Here is a 19,689-nt window from a genome sequence, read left to right as displayed (position 1 = left end):
TGTTTTAACCCCTCATCGGTGGCGTTTCGATGAAGCTTTTTTTTTCTATAGCTGATCGTTAATTGTTACATTATTGGCCAGATTTTGGTACCCTCAGTGCTAGCTTTTCTCGGAAAAAAAAATGCCAGCACGAGTCCGTCAAAATCGGCTTGCTGCTCATACCCTTTCGGTGTTTTGTGTTGCAAACTGTTGTCGCTCCTTATGGAGGTTCATAGCTTTAACACTTCTGACTTAGTGTCGTGAAACCTTACAAATTCTGAGTACTCTTTCGGTAAATATGTTTTGGTTTTCCTCTAAGAATTGCATTACTGTGATTACCCCGTAGGTTTTTTCCTCGATTTTCTTTGTTTGAAGTCGTTAGTTGCTCTAAAAAGAGGTACATAGCTGAATGTTCATCGATTAGTTTTGGTTGGAAGCTGTTTTTAGTTTTTTTAACTGATCGGCAAAGAAAACTCCTATTCGTTTTCCCCCTTCATTCTCTAGCTCGTACGTATGGGATCCCAAAACCTTTCTTACGACACAAGGCTCAAACTTTGGTGCAAGTTTCTTGCAAAACCCTTTTCCTTTGTCCGAGAGGTCGAAAGTTTTTTTAAGAACCTTCTCACCAGCAACGTAATGCGGACAGTTTACGTTAGAACGCAGGTTGTAGGACCTCTTATGTTTTTCATATGCTTGCGATAGGTTCTTTTTCACCTCTTCGAGCAACATGTTCCTCATTTTAGCACTCTCCGTATCGTCTGTCTCCTCTGGCAGTTCCTTGTCGCGAATTTGCGCGTACTCTTTACCGTTAGCTATTTGATTTCGACCGAATACCACAAAGTAAGGACTATATTTCGTGGAATCGTGAACAGTTGTCCTTATCGCGTTCGCGATAGCTTGAATACCTTCAGTCCAATGTTTATGCTCCTTTTTGAGTGTTGCTCTTATGGCAGTCCCAATCACCCGGTTTACTCGTTCTGTATTGTTCACTTGCGGATGATAAGCTGGGGTTAACCAGTGATTTACCCCATATTGTTGGAGCAAGCCTTTGAATATTTTTGACACGAACTGAGTGCCGTTGTCAGTGAGAATGATTTCCGGTACCCCAAAAAGCCGGAAAATCATGTTCTCAACGAACTCCGATAGCGACTCTGCCTTCGCCTCACGAAAAGGTTGTACCAACACAAATTTGCTGAGCACATCTGTTGCTACCAGCAAGCACGTGTAACGATTACGTCCTGACGCTGGCAGTGGTCCAATGTAGTCCAAGGTGACAAATTGCCACGGATACTCCACCGGTTTCTGTGACCCCATCGGTGGTGTGACTTTCACATTCCCCGCTTTGCTTGTTTGACAATCTAGACATTCCCTGCAGAAATTTTTAACTTGTTGATTCATCCTTGGCCAGAAATGCCGTTCTTTAATGCAGGCCAACGTTTTTTCAAATCCAAAGTGTGATTTGTTATGTTCTCGTTCGATTATCGAGATCCTTTCCGCTTGTGTTGGAACGTGTTTCCACGAGAAACGTGGGTCGCTTATTCTGCTAGTACCCCTCACGTACTTCCAGATTGTCCCGTCTATCACCCGATATTCGCCGTACTGGATGGGGTCTGTTTGGATGTCTCTGATTAATTTTTCATATTCCGGGTCTGGTGTGTTTATTTCAATTGCCTCGATTGACCTGGATAAGCAGTCCGCGGTAATGTTATTTTTCCCTTTGCGGTACTCGAGTTCGATGTCGTATGACTGTATTCGCAGTGCCCATCTCAGGAGTTTCGAGTTGCCTGATTCTGCTCCAATCTTGAATAACCAGAGCAGGCTCCTCGCGTCCGTTACTACCTTGAACCGGGTGCCCTCCACGTAGTGCCGAAAATTGTCGATCGCTAGTAGCACCCCTAGGCACTCCTTCTCAACTGCCGAATACTTTCTTTGGGTACAGCTAAGCTTTTTACTAAAGTATCCGATGACTCTGGTTTCTCCATCCTGTTCTTGAACCAACGCAGCTCCTACAGCATTTTCGGAGGCGTCAGATTCTATAGTAAACGGCTTCATAAAGTTTGGATTAGCTAGAATTGGTGCTGAAGTGAGTACAGCTTTCAGGTTGTTTAAAGCTGTTTCCGCTTCTTCTGACCAGGTAAATTTTTTCTTTTCCTTTTTTAAAAGGTCCGTTATTGGAGCCGTCATTTGGCTGTAGTTTTTTATGAATTTCTGGTAGAATCCAGCCAGGCCCATCAATCTTCGACTATCCTTCACCGTTTTTGGGCGAGCATAGTCCAAAATCGGTTGAATTCTCGAGCGATCAATGGCGACACCTCTCTCCGTTAACAGGTACCCTAAGTACTTCACCTGCTTTCTGCAAAATTTGGATTTTTCCAGAGAAATGGTCAATTTCCCTTTTTTCAAGCGCTCCGCTACTATTTCGAGGAGACGAAAATGTTCCTCTAAAGTCTCTGTAGCAATCACGATGTCGTCTAGATATACAAAGACATACGGTTGAAGGTCAAACCCAATGACTTTATTCATTAGACGACACATCGTAAATGGTGCATTCGTCAGTCCAAACGGACACACCTTGAACCGGAACAAACCTTTTTCGGTTCGGAATGCAGTATAATTTCTGCATTCTTCTTTTAGCGGTATTTGAAAATAGGCATCCTTTAAGTCGATAATGGTGTAATATTTTGCCCGGCCCAATCTGTGAAAGATATATTGCATATTTTGCATTGGATATGCGTCCTTGATCGTCATCGCATTAATTCGTCGTGAATCAAGACAAACACGAATCTTACCGTTTGACTTCCTCACTGGTACTAGTGGGTTAGTCCATTCACTATAGCATTCTTCGATTGCGCCCAGATCTTTAAATCGTTCGATCTCCGCGTCAATCTCTTTTTGAATGAAAGGAGAACATTTATAAATCGGTTGGTTTCTTGGTTTGGCATTCTCTTTCAGTACGATCTCATGCTGGATGAGATCCGTTAGCCCGAGCTTTCCTGGTGCTGTGAATTCGAATTTTTTTATCGTCTCAATTAGTCTTCCCCTATCCTCGTTCGACAATTCGTGTTCTGTTGTGAAGAAAAAAAAAAAAATTCGTGTTCTGTTTCAATACTCTCCGGAACTGGTTCTGCCGGTTCATCAATCGTCGGTATGTCGAGTGTCTCATCCGGTTCTTTTTCCTCTACCTTCGGTAGTTTCTCACTAGGTTCTATGTTGAAACAGATGTATGGTTCCTCCCTAGCTTGAAGGGTTTCAATTGACTCCGGTCCATTCCCAACATCGATCATCGGTTGGATTCTGAAGCTTTCCCAAAAGTCTGCCCCCAAAATGAGTGTTCTAGAAATCTGTGGGACAACGATTGTAGGCACCACTCTAGTTATTCCTTTGAATGTGAATGGAATGTTAAGGTATCCGGAACATTTGTACTCTGTTCCATCTGCTGTGCTTATCCGGACCGCGGCCGGAAGAACTTTAAGTCCGTACTGTTCGGCGATTTCCGATGAGTTGATAACGCTTATTCCTGCCCCCGAATCTAAGAGAGCGTCTATTTCAGTTTCGAAAACGTGCACTCGAATATGAGGACATTTCGTCACGCTCACCCTAATATGATGTATCTTTGTTAAAGGATCCAAATCGATTATGTTTCTCGTTTTGGGAATCTTGTTTAAACTAGGAGTGGATTGATCCCCTTCTGCCCACCCCTTTCTTAGTTTTCCTGATTCGTACTTCTTTTATTCATTGCGGCGCAACGTTCGCAGCAACGTATCGTTCGCCCTAAATTCCCACATCCGTAACAAAAAATAACTTTGGGTCTAGAACATTCTCGCCACCCATGGCCTTGTTGTTGGCAGTTCCAACAACCACTCATTGTTGACTGCCCTGCATATCCGGTTCGCGATTGATTAGGCAGGATTTTCGGCCTATTCCGTGTTGTTGCTTGGTTGTTTTCTTTTGCGGAGTGTGGTTCCATTGCGTTCACTGATGCTGACCCGTCACTGTCGTAATCTCCTCTCTCGACTTCCATATTGTTAATCGTTCGCCTTGGCTCGCCAGTTAGGTGGAGACTCGGGTCAGCTGCATCTATACGATGGTTTAACATGACTAGTTGCTGTAGATCTTTGACCTCTACGATGGATATCTTCGATCGGTAGTGTTGTCTCATATTGTCCGAGATCAATTCAAATTTCCTTGTCCTCGATAATGGTTTCGATAGCATACGATTTAATTTTTCTATTTCCGTGACGAATGCGATAAACGTCTCGCCTCGATGTTGTTTTCTCTCTTGCATTTTCTGACGAATCCCTTGATCCTGATTAGGATTTCCAAACCGGTATTTGATGAGCCTGTCGAACGTTGACCAATCGTTGAACTCGTCCACGAAGGTAAAAAACCAATCAGATGCCGGTCCATCCAACAGTAGATGGACATCTCGCAGTAATTGCTTTTTTGTTACGCCCTCCCGCTCCGCAATTTTTTCTAGTTTATATAAAAAGTTCTCTACGCTGACTGTTCTGGAGTCACCAGTAAATCTGATTTTCCATTTTTCCACCCGGTTCAGGTGGTCCCTGATCCCGTGATCATGTCGGTTATTTCGAGTTCGTCGTCTATCTTGTCTTGACCCTGACTGTTCCCTATCCGTGAGTCTGCCACTCAATACGGAGCTTTCCGAGTCGTAACCCGATGCTTGTCTTTGCTGTCGCGCTCTCTCGTAGTGTCTATCGAACCCTTCAGGGTTATCATCGTCCCCTTCATTGCTTGAAATGGAAATATCCCGTGAGAAAAAGCCAGATATGTGCGGCTTCTCAAACGCTCGCTTGGTATCGCGTGTTTTTTCAACCGATTTTTCTCGAGACTCGCGCTCTACCAGCAACTTCGACATGCTTTCCACCATTCGTTCTAAGTGCTTGATTCTCTGCTGTGTTTCATCGTTTTGCTCTTCTCTTAATTCTGTACTATTCTGTTTCGGAATTTTCGGTATCGCACCTGTTTCCTTTGAATTTTTGGGTGTACTACTACCGTGTGCCCCTAATTGGTCCTGTGGTATCTCACTCCTATCTGCGTCGGTTAACATGTCGTTAATTCTCTCAATGAACGGTGAAGATGGTGGTCCTGTTTTGTACTCTTTCATACAATTCTCAATTCCACGTATCAACTCCCTTCTAATCTTCTTTTCTTCTTCATCTCTCGCCACAGTCCGTTTTGCTCGGTACCAGTAGTGGAGTATCCGTGAAACATAGCGCCTCTCTAAACCGTGTCTCTTAATTGCTTTCACCAAATCTTCGACCCTACCCTCAATGTGCAAGTGCTCTTCCCTTATATTATATGGCGAAGGGTAGTTCTTCCAATTTGCTATATCATCTTTCATCAGGGCTCTCAGATGCCTTTGTTTATTTGCAAGATCTAGTGCAGCGACCGCTTCATCTAACTTACCACGGATGAGAAGTTCGTAATTGACTTCTTCGTGGTTCAAATATTCTGGATAGGGAAATTTTTCCATTTTATGTCCTCCAGGGAAACCAAAATTAACAAAATAGAATAAATCACTTACTACTACAAACTAAGCTAAATCGATCAAGGAAGGACTGAAAATTGTGCCGTTCCTGTTTACCAAGTGTAATTGATGTTAGAGTACCAAATAAATGTTTAAAACGCAACAGGATAGCCAGGATGTATTTTCGAAGACTATGTAAATTAAGAAAATTAGGATATTCAATGAATATAGAAAAAAATATTATATGATTACTAAATAATTTCCGAAACAACAATAAGAGAACTTCGTTAAACTTATTTACTTTCACTATATACACTGAAAGTATTCTTATTCTTAGGAACATTAGGTTATTAAATCTGGAAGAAAAACACAAGTTCTCTCGGAAAAATAAAAAAAAAAGAGAAGATACTACGTTGCTTAAAGACTTATTATTAGAAGATGGCAAATGCTTCAGCCAATTGTTAGGCACCCTAAAAAATTTAGAAAATTCTATCAAGAATTATGGCGATAATGTGCAAATCTTAAGAATAAATACCAAAATTCTGCCTTTCCTGTGACCGCCAAAATAAAGAAATTGAAGCAAAAAACAATGCTGGCTAAACCCTTTGAAAATATCACCAGGCCAATCTGCAAAGCCTTGTCTACTGATTGCCAAATGTAACTAAACGTACAATGACTACCCGTATACTGCATAAGCCTTGTTTTGTTGGGCGCCAATGTAACTGGTCGGCCGAATCGCTTCCCGATGATAAGCGGGTGGCTTAAATGCGCCACTCTCCTAAGAGAGACCACCCGCCGAGATGTGATTGCCCAGCCTGAGACCTTCCGAGGGGAGGTTCTTTTTATCCCGTTACGGGAAGGGAAGCTGTCCGCTGACCTTAAATGCCCTGCTCTACTCCGCTAAATGCGTCAGATACTTTGCCTACGCTCCCACCTGGTACCTTTATCCGCGGTACTCGACCTCGCAAAAACAGAACGGCAGAGGGTTAATTTTCATCACTGGCCCAATCCAGTCTCGCAGAACTAAAATTGACCAGGGTGGATTCGGGAGCTTTCCGGGCTGGTTTCGGAGCCAGCCGTCCCAGTAAAATAATACCAAAAAAAAACAGCGAAACTACACGAAACCCCGAGGATAGAGAGAAAAAGGAAACTCTCCCAGTGACGCAATAGGTCAATATACTTATTCGGCTGGGTCAATCCACTCTTCGACCGCCAGCGATGCATGCAAAGCAACGTAAGCGAACGTAAGAGGACTCGTGGCTGAGTAAATATCAGGCCAATTACTACTTTTTTGGCGCCTGTTGCGGTAATGTGAACCGCAGATTATTTAGAAAAAAAGTTAATTCTAGCATGCATTATGTGTAATGCAGAATAAATGAAATAAAAAACAAGTCAATTCTGATTCAATCTTACAATATCGTTATTTAATATTACGATAGTGCTGCTAAATCTTAAAAAACATTACTTCCAAGGTACTCGTTACAACCTTTGGACGGTAATAATATAAGAATAATATATTTAGCTCTGAAAGCTTTACAAAAGTCGGAGTTATTATCTTGCTCTTATTCTCCCAGATGGTCTCGAGGTACGATGCTGGCCTAACAAGCCAGTCGTCGTAGGTTAGAGTCTCGGCTCAGGAGAGACTGTTAGTGTCAGTAGTAACGTAGCACTAGCTCCGCAATCGTCCTGTACACTTTTTTTTTCTTCATCTATAGTTTATTTGACAAGGCACAAATACAATTCAACGTTTAACGGCGCCAATTATATCTGGTAGCTTACTTTCTAAAGTATCTTAATAACTAAAAGCAAATTTTTTATCCTCGCTGCCGACTACGAGCTGAAACTAAATCTAACTTAAAGCTAGAATATTTTGCAATAATAGCACAGGTTTGCTGTTTGATGGTTTTCATTGCCATAGGTAAGCAGCATATTAAATTTGTTCCGCTGCTGGGCCAAGATATTACGGACTGGCATATTGGGTTGTTTCCATCGGGCCTTGAGAGTATCGTGCGGGTCTGATTGCTGTTTCCGGATCCGGGGTCTTAACGTGTTCTTGTCGTTTGGTTGGATGTAGGCGGAAAGGAATAGGACTAAACTGGGGCGTGGATGGATTTCAGGAAAACGTATATAAGGGACATGTAGGATAGGTCACGGCTCGTCAAGACATCACGAACAGGAACAGCCGGCTGCCTACCTTCGGCCTGCAGGGAAGCTATTAATCTAGACCTGGCGTCACGGTGTACAGGGCATGACCAAACAACGTGCTCTATGTCGTGATAACCTTCACCACAGGCACAGATACCACTCTCCCCGAGCCCAACACGACGGAGATGCGCGTCAAATCTATAGTGATTGGACATAAGCCGGGACATCACGCAAATGAAATCCCGACCTACATCCAACCCCTTGAACCACGGGTTCATCGATACCTTGGGGATTATGGAATGTAACCACCTTCCCAGTTCCCCCTTGGTCCAAGAATTTTGCCAACTGATGATCGTATTCTGACGTACAAATGCGAAAAATTCATTAAAGGCAATTGGTCTTTCATAAATATTACCGTTTGTTGCGCCCACCTTAGCCAAAGAGTCCGCTTTCTCATTACCCGGTATCGAGCAGTGAGAAGGGACCCACGCTAAGGTAATCTGAAACGATTTTTCGGATAAAGCACTCAGATGTTCCCGTATTTTCCCCAGGAAATACGGAGAGTGCTTAACATCTTTCATCGATCGGAGAGCCTCAATGAAACTGAGACTGTCCGTAAAGATGAAATAGTGGTCCGTGGGCATTTTTTCGATAATCCCTAGGGTGTACTGAATTGCAGCCAATTCTGCGACGTAAACAGAAGCAGGATTATCGAGCTTATGGGAGACGGTTAAATTGTTATTGAAGATACCGAAGCCAGTGGACCCATCAAGAAGTGATCCGTTAGTGTAGTACATATTGTCGCAGTTGATGTTTCGATATTTATTGGAAAAAAATTTAGGGATCTGCTGCACGCTTAAATGATCCGGGATTCCACGAGTTTCTTCTATCATGGATGTATCGAAAAACACAGTAGAATCAGAAGTATTTGATAAGTCGACACGATTTGGAATATTCGAAGAAGGGTTAATATTATGGGACATGTGATTGAAATACATATCATAAAACGGGTTTTAGAATTAAGTTCGATTAACCTTTCAAAATTTTCAATCACGGGACGGTTCAAGACCTCACATTTGATTAGAGTACGAGAAGACAGGCTCCAGAAGCGGTTTTTCAATGGTAGTACTCCAGCTAAGATCTCCAAACTCATCGTATGGGTCGATTGCATGCAACCCAAGGCGATACGCAAACAACGATATTGTATTCGCTCCAGTTTGATCAAATGTGTGTTTGCTGCGGAGCGGAAGCAGAAACACCCGTACTCAATAACAGACAGTATCGTTGTTTGGTAAAGCCTTATAAGGTCTCCTGGGTGGGCTCCCCACCATTGTCCGGTTATTGTACGAAGAAAATTCACTCTTTATTGACATCTTTTCATCAAATACCTCACGTGACAACCCCAGGTGCCTTTAGAGTCGAACCAGACACCAAGATATTTGTGTACCAAAACCTGAGAAATCGTTTTACCCATTAATTGTGTTTGAAGCTGAGCAGGTTCATGCTTCCCAGAAAAAAATTACTATCTCAGTCTTCTCCGGAGAGAATTCGATACCTAGCTGTAAAGCCCAAGCAGACAAATTGTCCAAGGTATCTTGCAATGGTCCTTGCAAATCGGCAGCTTTGGCTCCTGTAACAGAGATTACACTGTCGTCTGCAAGTTGTCTTATCGTGCATGAATTTGCCAGACATTCGTCGATGTCATTTACATAAAAGTTGTAGAGAAGGAGGCTTAAACATGAGCCCTGGGGAAGACCCATGTAGCTAATGCGAAAAGTTGCCAAATCGCCGTGCGTAAAATGCATGTGCTTTTCGGACAACAAATTGTGCAAAAAATTGTTCAAAATTGGAGAAAATCCTTGTCGGTGAAGTTTACCCGAAAGAATGTCAATAGAAACGGAATCAAAAGCCCCCTTAATGTCCAAGAACACAGACGCCATTTGTTCTTTGCGAGCATACGCCAGCTGAATATCTGTTGAAAGCAACGCAAGACAATCATTCGTTCCTTTGGCACGGCGGAAGCCAAATTGAGTATCTGATAGTAGACCATTTGATTCGACCCAATGGTCTAAACGACGGAGTATCATTTTTTCCATAAATTTCCGGATACAGGATAGCATTGCAATCGGCCTATAGGAGTTGTGATCAGAAGCTGGTTTCCCTGGTTTTTGGATGGCGATCCCCTTCACTTGCCTCCAATCCTGCGGTACAATGTTTTGCTCCAGGAACTTATTGAACAAGTTCAACAAGCGCCTCTTGGCATTGCCGGGTAGATTCTTCAACAAGTTGAATTTGATTCTATCTAACCCAGGCACGTTATTGTTACAGGACAGGAGGGCAACTGAAAATTCTGCCATCGTAAAAGGTGATTCTATCGCGTCGTGGCCCGGAGACGCATCGCGAACAATGTTTTGCTCAGGAACAGAGTCCGGACATACTTTCCTGGCAAAATCAAATATCCACCGACTTGAAGACTCCTCGCTTTCGTTGACCGATACGCGATTCCGCATTCTTCGGGCTGTGTTCCAAAGAGCGCTCATCGATGTCGCCCTCGACGTCTCGTTCACGAAACGACGCCAATATCCGCGTTTCTTAGCTTTAGCCAAACTTTTAAGCTTGGTATCAAGCTCCGAATACCGTAAATAGTCGCCAGGTATACCTCCCTTCTGGAAGGCCAAAAACGCGTCGGATCTTTGCGTGTAGACATCGGAGCACTCTTGGTCCCACCACGAAGTGGGAGGCCGTTCTTTGATCGTTACGCCGGGATATTTCTTCGTTTGGGCTTGCAACGCGGCGTCGAGAATCAAGCCCGCGAGGAGGTTGTATTATTCAAGTGGTGGATGATGTTGAATCGACTCGACCGCTTTTGAAATCATTTCCTCGTATAACTTCCAATCGACATTCCGTGTGAGGTCATACGGAATGTCAATCGGTCGCATGCGAGTTGACCCGTTTGTAATTGAAAAAAGAATAGGCAGATGGTCGCTACCGTGAGGATCGAGGATTACCTTCCATGTGCAATCCAACTGTAGCGACGTCGAACATAAGGATAGATCCAAAGCGCTTGGGCGCGCTGGAGGTTTCGGGATACGTGTCATTTCACCGTTGTTCAAAATAGTCATGTCGAAGTCATCGCAAAGGTTATAGATTAAAGAGGAGCGGTTATCATTGTAGGGGGAACCCCAAGCCACACCATGAGAGTGGAAGTCTCCCAAAATCAAACGTGGCGAGGGAAGAAGTTCTATAAAATCAAAGAGCAGCCGTTGCCCAACCTGTGCTCTGGGAGGAATATATATTGAGGCAATACAAAGCTCTTTACCTTGTATTGTCATTTGGCATGCGACAACTTCGATGCCTGGAATCGAGGGGAGGTTAATACGATAGAAAGAATAGCACTTTTTAATCCCTAAAAGTACTCCTCCATATGGGGTGTCTCGATCAAGGCGAATAATATTAAAATCATGGAAGTTGAGATCAATATTTGAAGTAAGCCAAGTTTCACAAAACGAAAATGCATCGCATTTGTTTTTATTTATCAAAACTTTAAACGAATCAATTTTTGCTAAAATACTTCTACAATTCCACTGTAAGACAGAGATAGAATCCTTCATATACGCAGTTGAATTAGGCATCGAAGGATACAATCGCTGCAAGGAGGGGCCATTGGGCAGTCAACTGCTTCAAAAATGATCTAACTGTTGGGAGGAATGCTGTAAGAAAAATTTTAATTGGATCGGGTACATTGAAATTTTCAAAAATCCAGTCCACAATGTCAGAAAATTTGACTAATCCAGAGTTTGTTTCATCAACTGGATGTGCAAAAGGAACAACTGGAGTTTTAGATGTTCCTGGCAGTGCTGGGAACTCCTTCTGGGACTTTAAATTTGCAAGCCCAGGAGGAGTTTGCTTCGGTTTTTCCGCAGCACTGTTTGGTTTGTTCGTACTTTTTATTACACTTTGGGAAATCTTAGGACCTTTACGGGGAAGTTTAGGAGAAGAAACATTTTACCTTTTCCTAGACTCCCCAGGATTGGCATAAGATGTTCCCGCTGGTGAATCGTCAGAATCGGTTTCATCAGAGGACAACAGATCAAAGGGGTTCGATGTTATGGTAGAAGTGGTCACGGTCTTCTTCAGCATCTCAGCATAAGAACGCTTTGAACGCTCCTTAAGTGACCGCTTGATTTTATCTCTGCGCTGCATGTACACCGGGCATGTGGAGAGCTCATGCTGGTTTTTTCCCACAGTGAATACATTTTTCAGCATTAACACTGCAAGAATCTTCCGCATGAGTCTCCCCACACTTGCTACATCGTGCCTTATTGCAGCAGTAGGGGGCTGTGTGGCCTAACTGCTTGCAATTGGTGCAATTCATAACACGGGGTACATACAATCGCACAGGCAGACGAGGAGACGGTCGATCGAGACGTGGCTAGGGAGTGCAGATCCGGCAAACGTAACGCGAAACGAGTCTGACGGAGTGTAAACTTTTTTACCGCCGACGAGAGACATGGACCGCAATTGCTTACAATCCAAAATCTTCGCCTGTGTTTCGGTATTTTTGAAGCAACCGGTTGCGCTTTTTAGGATACACTCGACAGACAGACTCGAATCGGTTATGACACCGTCGATCTCCACGTCTCGTGCGGGTATGTAAACGCGATACTCGCGTGTGAAGAGCTCAGAGCAAGCGATAGCATTGGCCTGTGCCAGATCACTGAACACGACACGGAGCTTGTTAGGTCAACCTTGGAAATTTCGGTCACGGCCTTGTACCCCTTCGTCAGGTCTTTAGAAATTTGCAGTATGTTTAATCGCTTTGAATTCACTCCTGCCTTTGGACGAAAATAAACAGTATAGCTGCCCTGTTGAGATCCGTCCGGGTAAAGCCTGGGGCGAGGGGGGACTGGAGAATGAACAAGGGAGGGGGTAACAGAAGGGTCAGGGTCAGGGGGGTTCGGGGATGGTGGCACGGGAGGCGAGGGATCTATATCCATCGCGCTAAATGTAGCGCACTAGCGCCGACAAGGACACGTACCTATTTACTTCTTCCTTCCAGCAGTGGTTGTCCGATCGTTCGAAGCTGCACCCAAAGCAGCCAGCAGCACCAGTACAGCAGCACCAATACAGCCACCAGCAGTGAGTCGGGTGTGAGATCACTCAGCACAGCGACACGACTCGACTGTCAACTGATGGCCTTGAATTAGAAAGATCTATTCACTGTGCACAGATCAAAACTGCAGCTGGTATTTTGCACCAATACAGCCAAAGTTGCGAGCCGGGTAGAGAACGTAGCGACACAACTCACAATCTAGTTGGCCTTTAGCGCGAATAATACACTCTTTTGTTTGGCTATTCGTACACACGGACCGGATTGTAATAGAACGACCACTTTGCACGTCCGTTTCTGTCGAGTGTTCTACGCGGAATGTCCTGTACACTTAACAGCTGTAAAAAAATTAACAAAGGAGTACCATGGAACGGGGTGAAATTGATCAATTTTTATAACATTTTCCAACTAACTAGCTTCATGTACATTTTTCCCGAAATAGTATAATTTTAAAACAAGTACTGGTATGTGCTCCAGTAACCTCTATGGCTATTGGTGAAATTTCTATAGTCTACTTTATGGAATAAATTCGATAATTCTATAAGGTACTATGAGGTAAATTGGGATGAAATTGATCACCATTGAAATCCATACATTCTTTTGGCAATGTGCTTTTTTTCGATATGCTAAAGATAAATGATGATTTCTGTACTGAAAAATTTCATTTACAGCTAGTTTGGAAACAAAAATAACGATATTTCAGGTTGAAATTTGTTTATGTGTTTCGCCAATCAAACAAGCCGTTTAATTAATCATTTGTCCTAATTATGTTTTTTTCTTAAGATGGTGTCAATGCTAACTAATTAATTAAGTTTTTTTGGAGAAATGTCTTACACACCAAAAAAAACTCAATATACGTATCCAGTACACTATTTCCTCATTTAAATTTCAGTTGCTTCTGAAGTGAATCACAATTTTGTTTGAAGATTATGTACAATATTATTTAAATTGGCAAAGAGTATTATAAAATTTTCTATCATGAAAATGGAGGCTATTCTTTATAATGATTCAACATAATTTTTGGCACTTTTTTCGAACTGTATATGTCTAAATTACTGACGATGTTTAGTTCCAAAACTTTTCTGTAACTATATTTGTTTTAACTGTTTTTTTCTGTTTCTGTACGGTCCAAAAAAGCTAAAGAAGCAAAAGGCTCTTTCTTAGCGTTTAGTTTATCATTTGCTTTGCTATCAGTATACTGCCTATAATCGCATATCAGTACCATCTGGAAAATCATCGAGTTGAGAAAACAGCGCTTGAAGATATTTTTCTTGTTTTGGGTATTTCACCTGTTTGGGGTGGGTTATTCTTTTTTTTTTTCGTCATAATTTAATGAAATAGACCTCAATCATTATTTATTCATTGAAAAATTGCCTTTGTTGTGAAAATTACAATGAAAAATAAGGAAGAGACTGATATGCGATTATTTAGGCCATCGAGTATCAAAATAATCGCATACCAGTCTCACTTTCAACCGCTTGGTGTAGGAGTAGTCATATTTTTCCAAAGTATTTTGAGTATGGGTAGACGTTTATGGCCGCAGACAGCTTTTAATTATTCTGCATGGAGACGTCCATCTATTATTTACCCCGACTTTAAGGTCGTCGTTGTAAAAGCGAAATATAAGTTTAAAGTCTTGGATATGCTACTGAATAATTCCCTTCCTTACGTTCTCAGTGTTTCGCAGTACGTGCTGAATAAAATTATTCCGCATCAGCCCGTGCATTTAGCATAAGTGATATTGAGAAAGGGAAGATTCCAATTTCATTACAACTGACGGACTTGACGGAAGACGACAGTAATGAAAAGAGGTACAAGGTGTTTTTAGCTAAGCAACAATAAACGATTTCGTCTGAGCTCTGACAATTTAAACTTGAATGATCATTTGAAGTGAGCAGATCATCCACAGGAAATTAACCCCTTACAGAAAGCAGCATTGCTCAAGGCTATTATCCCTCTGATTGACGAAACCAATAACCTTTCGGGAACGAACTTTCAGAAAAAGTTGCAGTTTTAGTGTCTACTTAAAATTATCTTTTGTGTGGAATTCATTTGGAATAACCTTGCATTTATTAATTATTTGATAATTTTTCACAGTAAAAAGCTTGAAAACCTGCACCAAGCATTTATTATATGGATTGAAGGAAAAAAATATGGCCATACTCAGGAAAAACATTTGATGGGACTGATATGATGCGATTATTTCTAAGATGGGACAATTTGACCTCACATTTTTTTCTGACTTTTTCAAATAAAATATACTTTTTTGTTTCCTCAATCGATAGTAGGGCAAGAAATAGATGGAATCTGATATTTAACTCAAAACCGATGAAAATCCATATGGGACTGGTATGCGATTATAGGCAGTATAGTATCAGTACAGTATTGATAGATACAACTAGTTTACATGACTAGATGAAACAATTTTAGTCAAAAATCCGAGTGAAGCTTTTTTAATCAAGTCCAAATATTGCCACATCATTCTGCTTTCTAAGATTGATCAATCAGTTGGGGATATCACCGTCTAAGATAAGACCATACGTCTGTTTGAACATTTTTTCTACGATCAACAGACCTGACATATTTAGCAATTACGAGTGGGTAGACTGAAGCAGATAACGCCTCTTTTCAGTGCACTCAGATAAGATATTGACCATTAAAGAAGCTATAAAGCAAACTTATATTCACATGAAGGTTGTAAGTACCCAAGCAGTTCAGAGCCTAGAGGCGTTCGAAAATGTGGAAGTTGTGTACGTTACTCATACTTTTTGTTGGCATTTGTCAAGCTAACCCACTCCGGAAAGAATTTCTTTCATACCGATTACCCAATACAACCATTCCAACGCACTACAGTTTGTACCTGGACACCAATGTGCACATTGGGGAATTCGAATACACCGGAAGCGTCCAAATCAGCATCACGATACTCGAGAGGACTCAGCAGATTGTTCTTCACAGTGTACGCAGTGTGATCAATCGCTTGGAACTTCGTAACAGCAATCAACTGGCAGTTGCCCTTAATGAACATGAGTTTGACGACGAAAAAGAGTTTTTAATCGTGAACGTCAAGGAACCATTGGTTGCTGGAACGAACTATGTGCTGGATATTGATTTCACGAACTCGCTGGATCGCGCCGATAAGGCTGGATTTTATCGTTCGTCTTATGAGACAGCCGACGGTGAGACCAGGTACGAGAAATTGCTTGACCGTTGTTATACTGTCACTGAACTTTTGTTTTTTTGCAATACATAGGCATTTGGGAGTGACCCAGTTTGAGCCATGTGACGCGCGATCGGCTTTTCCCTGCTATGATGAACCCGGCATCAAGACCACATATGATATCAAAATTGCGTGTGGAGTAGAGTACACCGCAAAAGCTAATTCACCGGCTCTAGGGGTAACTATTCTGTAAGTTTAAAATTACAAAAAAATAGATCTTAGCTTATCGCTAGCTATTCTACCTAGATCGGATGGTAAAAAACTCACCACGTTCGAGAGAACACCAAGAATGCAATCATATCTGATAGCATTCCTAGTTTCGGATTATATCTCTGAACGCCAAGTTGTGAGAGAACCAAAACAGCTGGCCGTTTCGACCATTGCGCGCCCAACGGCTGCGGATCAGTTAACATATTCGGTTGATGCATCCGTTCGATTTCTGCACGAATTGGAAACGTACTTCGACTACACTTACGCCATGTCTAAGATCGATAATGTAGCTGTTATAGATAGTGACTTTTCCGCTGGAGCAATGGAAAATTGGGGTTTGGTAACCTATAGGGAGTCTACAATCCTTTTCGATCCAGAGTCTCATGGCGAATCTAGACAGTTAAGTGTAGTAGGAATTGTTGGTCATGAATATACCCACCAATTTTTCGGGAACTTGTTGGCTCCCAAGTGGTGGTCATACCTTTGGCTTAACGAAGGATTCGCACGGTTATACCAATACTACGTGTCGGAATTTGTAATTGATTTGTATTGTCGGCAAGGTATGAGTATTGATATCTGACATTTTTTGCAGAGTCATCCAGAGCTAGGAATGAGAGAAAGATTCGCATCGGAACGTGAGACTGCGTTAAGCACAGATGGCAGACCAGGAGTGCGTCCCATGACGTATTACGTGGAAACTCCAAGAGAAATAAGTCAACTCTTCGACAACATTGCCTATGCCAAATGTATACTGTCAAATTGTCCATATGAAACATAATAATCCAAACGAAATAATTCTAGCTGCCAGTGTTCTACGTATGTTCAGTTATGCTTTCACAGAAGCTACATTCCAGAAAGGGTTACAATATTACATTAAACAAAAGTAGGTCGAACAAATCAGTTGATATAAGGCAACTTTTATTTCGTACATTATTTCAGCAAGGACAATGGAGTGGTAGACGATCAAGACTTGTTCGACAGCATAGCACAAGCTGTTCAAGAAGACGGCAGGCTGCCTCCTGGCACCACTGTGCATGAACTGTTCGGATCGTGGTCCAATCAGCCTGGCGCGCCTCTGGTTAATGTTGCACGTATCGGAGATACGAATTTGTTTTTATTGAGCCAGGAGCGATTTTATAATGAACCACAGGATAATCCCGACTCGCAATCATGGTGGATTCCGATTTCTTACTTTACACCTAGCAGTAACGGTATTTATAACTCTACTGCTGCTTTCTGGTTGGCACCAGATGATGAGGAAACAGATTATCAGATAGAACTACTAGAGGGTGACTTTGTGGTATTCAATCCACTCGCCAGAGGGTACTATCGGGTGAATTACGACGTACAGACGTGGGAAACTATCATCTACAATCTTTACGAGAACATCGGCTCCATCGACAAATTATCGCGTTCGCAGCTAATTGATGATTCTATGAACCTAGCCCATGCTGGTCGATTAGATTACTACATCGCTTTTAAATTATTCGACTATCTACAATATGAGGTCGATTATGTACCGTGGGCAACAGCAAACACTAATCTAAAGTTTTTGAAACGAATGTTGCGAAACGACTTGGAAGCACTGAAAAACCTAGAAAAATACGCGGTTCATCTTACTTCGAACATTCTTTCAGTTTATGGCTATGACGCCCGTGCGGGTGAGTCGGCCAATGTCGAAGATGTGCGCTTGATTGCTTTGGAGTGGGCTTGCCAATCTGATACACAATGTCAAAAACAAGCTGCAGCACAGTTTTACAATATGAGTAAGAAGATGGCTTTCTCCGTTAATTCCAAAGCGGAACAGCTCATCGCATGTAGCAGGATTCGCGATATTAGTTATAATGATTTTGTCAACTTGTTGGAGTCCTGCAAAAACACACATGATTATGTAAAACGTGGCTATCTGTTGGAAGCCCTAGCTTGCACTCGAGATGAATTCACGCTCCAGCGGTACTTGGATGATATCGTAACGAACAGTTTCGGAAGAAACGAGAAACTTCAAGCTCTACAAGCAATTTACCAAACGTCATATGAAGGCATGCAAGCGGCGATGGGACTACTTTACACCTCATCGAGTCTCATAGAGGAGATGTAAGCCACTAGTTGTAGTTTCTTAGGCCAAATCCAAATGCTTCACGATTGTTTCCATTCTAGCAAATTGAACCGGCGAGAGTTCTATACCTTACTGGAGGACCTGGCTGATTACGTGATCGAACCTTTAGCAGCTGACCAGTTGATAAGTATTGTTCAAAGGGAGGCACCCGAGAAGCTACTAACAATTCGAGACAAGCTACAATTTAACCAAAATTGGATCCGAAGAAACGCTGTGATCGTATCGGAAATGCTGACAATGCCATCGGAGATAATCATGAGCGATTGATTTCTCTCTAATAAAATATTCATCTGTACAGAAAAGAAAAATAATAGCAAGGGTGAAATCACACACACACCAATAACTTGAAACTTTCCTCAATAATTAAAATGTTCCGGCAGTAATTTTATCAGTCTCGTTGACTAACTTTAAATTGCGGCTTGATTTCGCTGACAACGGCAGCGTCATTGGCCGCCAGAAACAAAACGGATAATTAATTTTGTACTGAATGATACGTTTTTTTCTCTATTTTTTTTTTTTGCTTGAATATCTCGCATTTAGCATGAACAGATTGGCATGGGTCCGACCACCGTAGGCATATAAAAGCGGCACTCATTCCGCACAGTTTATTCATGATTAATTATTCTGTGGGTTAACAAGCTGTTTGCTCTGGGAGACGAGCGGTGAAGAAACACGGTCTGGTAGGGATGAGTTCTTCTGCCAGGATGGCAATTGAAAGTCGATCGTTTTATTTATTACTGGTTACGTTATTGTATATAGTGAATTTGAGTGAATTTAATCACCTATTGTTTGTATTTAAAATACTATTAAAAAAAACAATGAAATCGAGATTTCTCACAAATCAGAAAATTTTGTAAGACGCACGAATAATAGGAAAAAAATTCATCGTAATTATCAATACTAAAAAAATTCGGATATGTGCTGCAATTCAAAAATTTGTTTTCAACAAAACGACCGAAACGCCAGACTTAATGAGAGTACTTTCAATACGAAACAGCTATTTAAAAAGGCCGATCCTTGGATTAGGTCCTGCAAACAGATTGATTAGTTTGTTGTGTTCCAGCTCGATTTAAATTTGATCGGATCACACCGAATTATGGAATTCGGGTTTATATTATTATTATAATCGACTTCTCTCACATTGTTGAACAAGCAGATGATGATACAGAACTATTTTAAAATTTCCTATGATACATGGGCTTGATAATGTCTTCGGCCGAACACAAAGATGGCATTCTTAATCAAAAATTTTTCAAGGTTGTCTGATTGTACCAAATGTCATAACATTTAACTAATTAGTTCTTAAGTTATTGCTTTCGTAACGACGCTACTTCTGTTATTTTGATTACCATGGAAAACAGTGAATTTAGTATTTTGATTAATTTTGCTTGCAGATGAAATAAAATGCTATTCAACAATGC

At 41.8% G+C, this 19,689-nt stretch overlaps 2 protein-coding genes across 12 annotated transcripts in view; one reads left to right on the top strand and one right to left on the bottom strand.

Moving 5' to 3' along the window:
• Positions 1-19,689, bottom strand: part of LOC129725015 (beta-arrestin-1) — a 186,695-nt gene that overhangs the window by 71,231 nt on the left and 95,775 nt on the right. The window lies entirely within an intron of this gene.
• Positions 15,430-19,159, top strand: LOC129725014 (aminopeptidase N-like). The gene is made up of 7 exons (XM_055680376.1): positions 15,430-15,911; positions 15,976-16,131; positions 16,189-16,687; positions 16,745-16,898; positions 16,954-17,035; positions 17,092-18,246; positions 18,310-19,159. Exons 1-7 carry the CDS (start codon positions 15,460-15,462, stop codon positions 18,533-18,535), a joined length of 2,724 nt encoding a protein of 907 aa, XP_055536351.1. The 5' UTR covers positions 15,430-15,459; the 3' UTR covers positions 18,536-19,159.

This window comes from Wyeomyia smithii, chromosome 2 (assembly GCF_029784165.1).
Source record: "Wyeomyia smithii strain HCP4-BCI-WySm-NY-G18 chromosome 2, ASM2978416v1, whole genome shotgun sequence".
In the NCBI taxonomy this organism is placed as follows: domain Eukaryota; kingdom Metazoa; phylum Arthropoda; class Insecta; order Diptera; family Culicidae; genus Wyeomyia; species Wyeomyia smithii.
This window is presented reverse-complemented; position numbering and strand designations above follow the sequence as displayed.

What these genes read in the sequence shown, in the direction of transcription:
- LOC129725014 (XM_055680376.1), top strand. Translation starts at nt 15,460, where the DNA reads ATGTGGAAGTTGTGTACGTTACTCATACTTTTTGTTGGCATTTGTCAA. An exon ending in ACAGCCGACGGTGAGACCAG is followed by an intron (nt 15,912 to 15,975) that starts GTACGAGAAATT and finishes TGCAATACATAG; the next exon opens with GCATTTGGGAGTGACCCAGT. An exon ending in GCTCTAGGGGTAACTATTCT is followed by an intron (nt 16,132 to 16,188) that starts GTAAGTTTAAAA and finishes TATTCTACCTAG; the next exon opens with ATCGGATGGTAAAAAACTCA.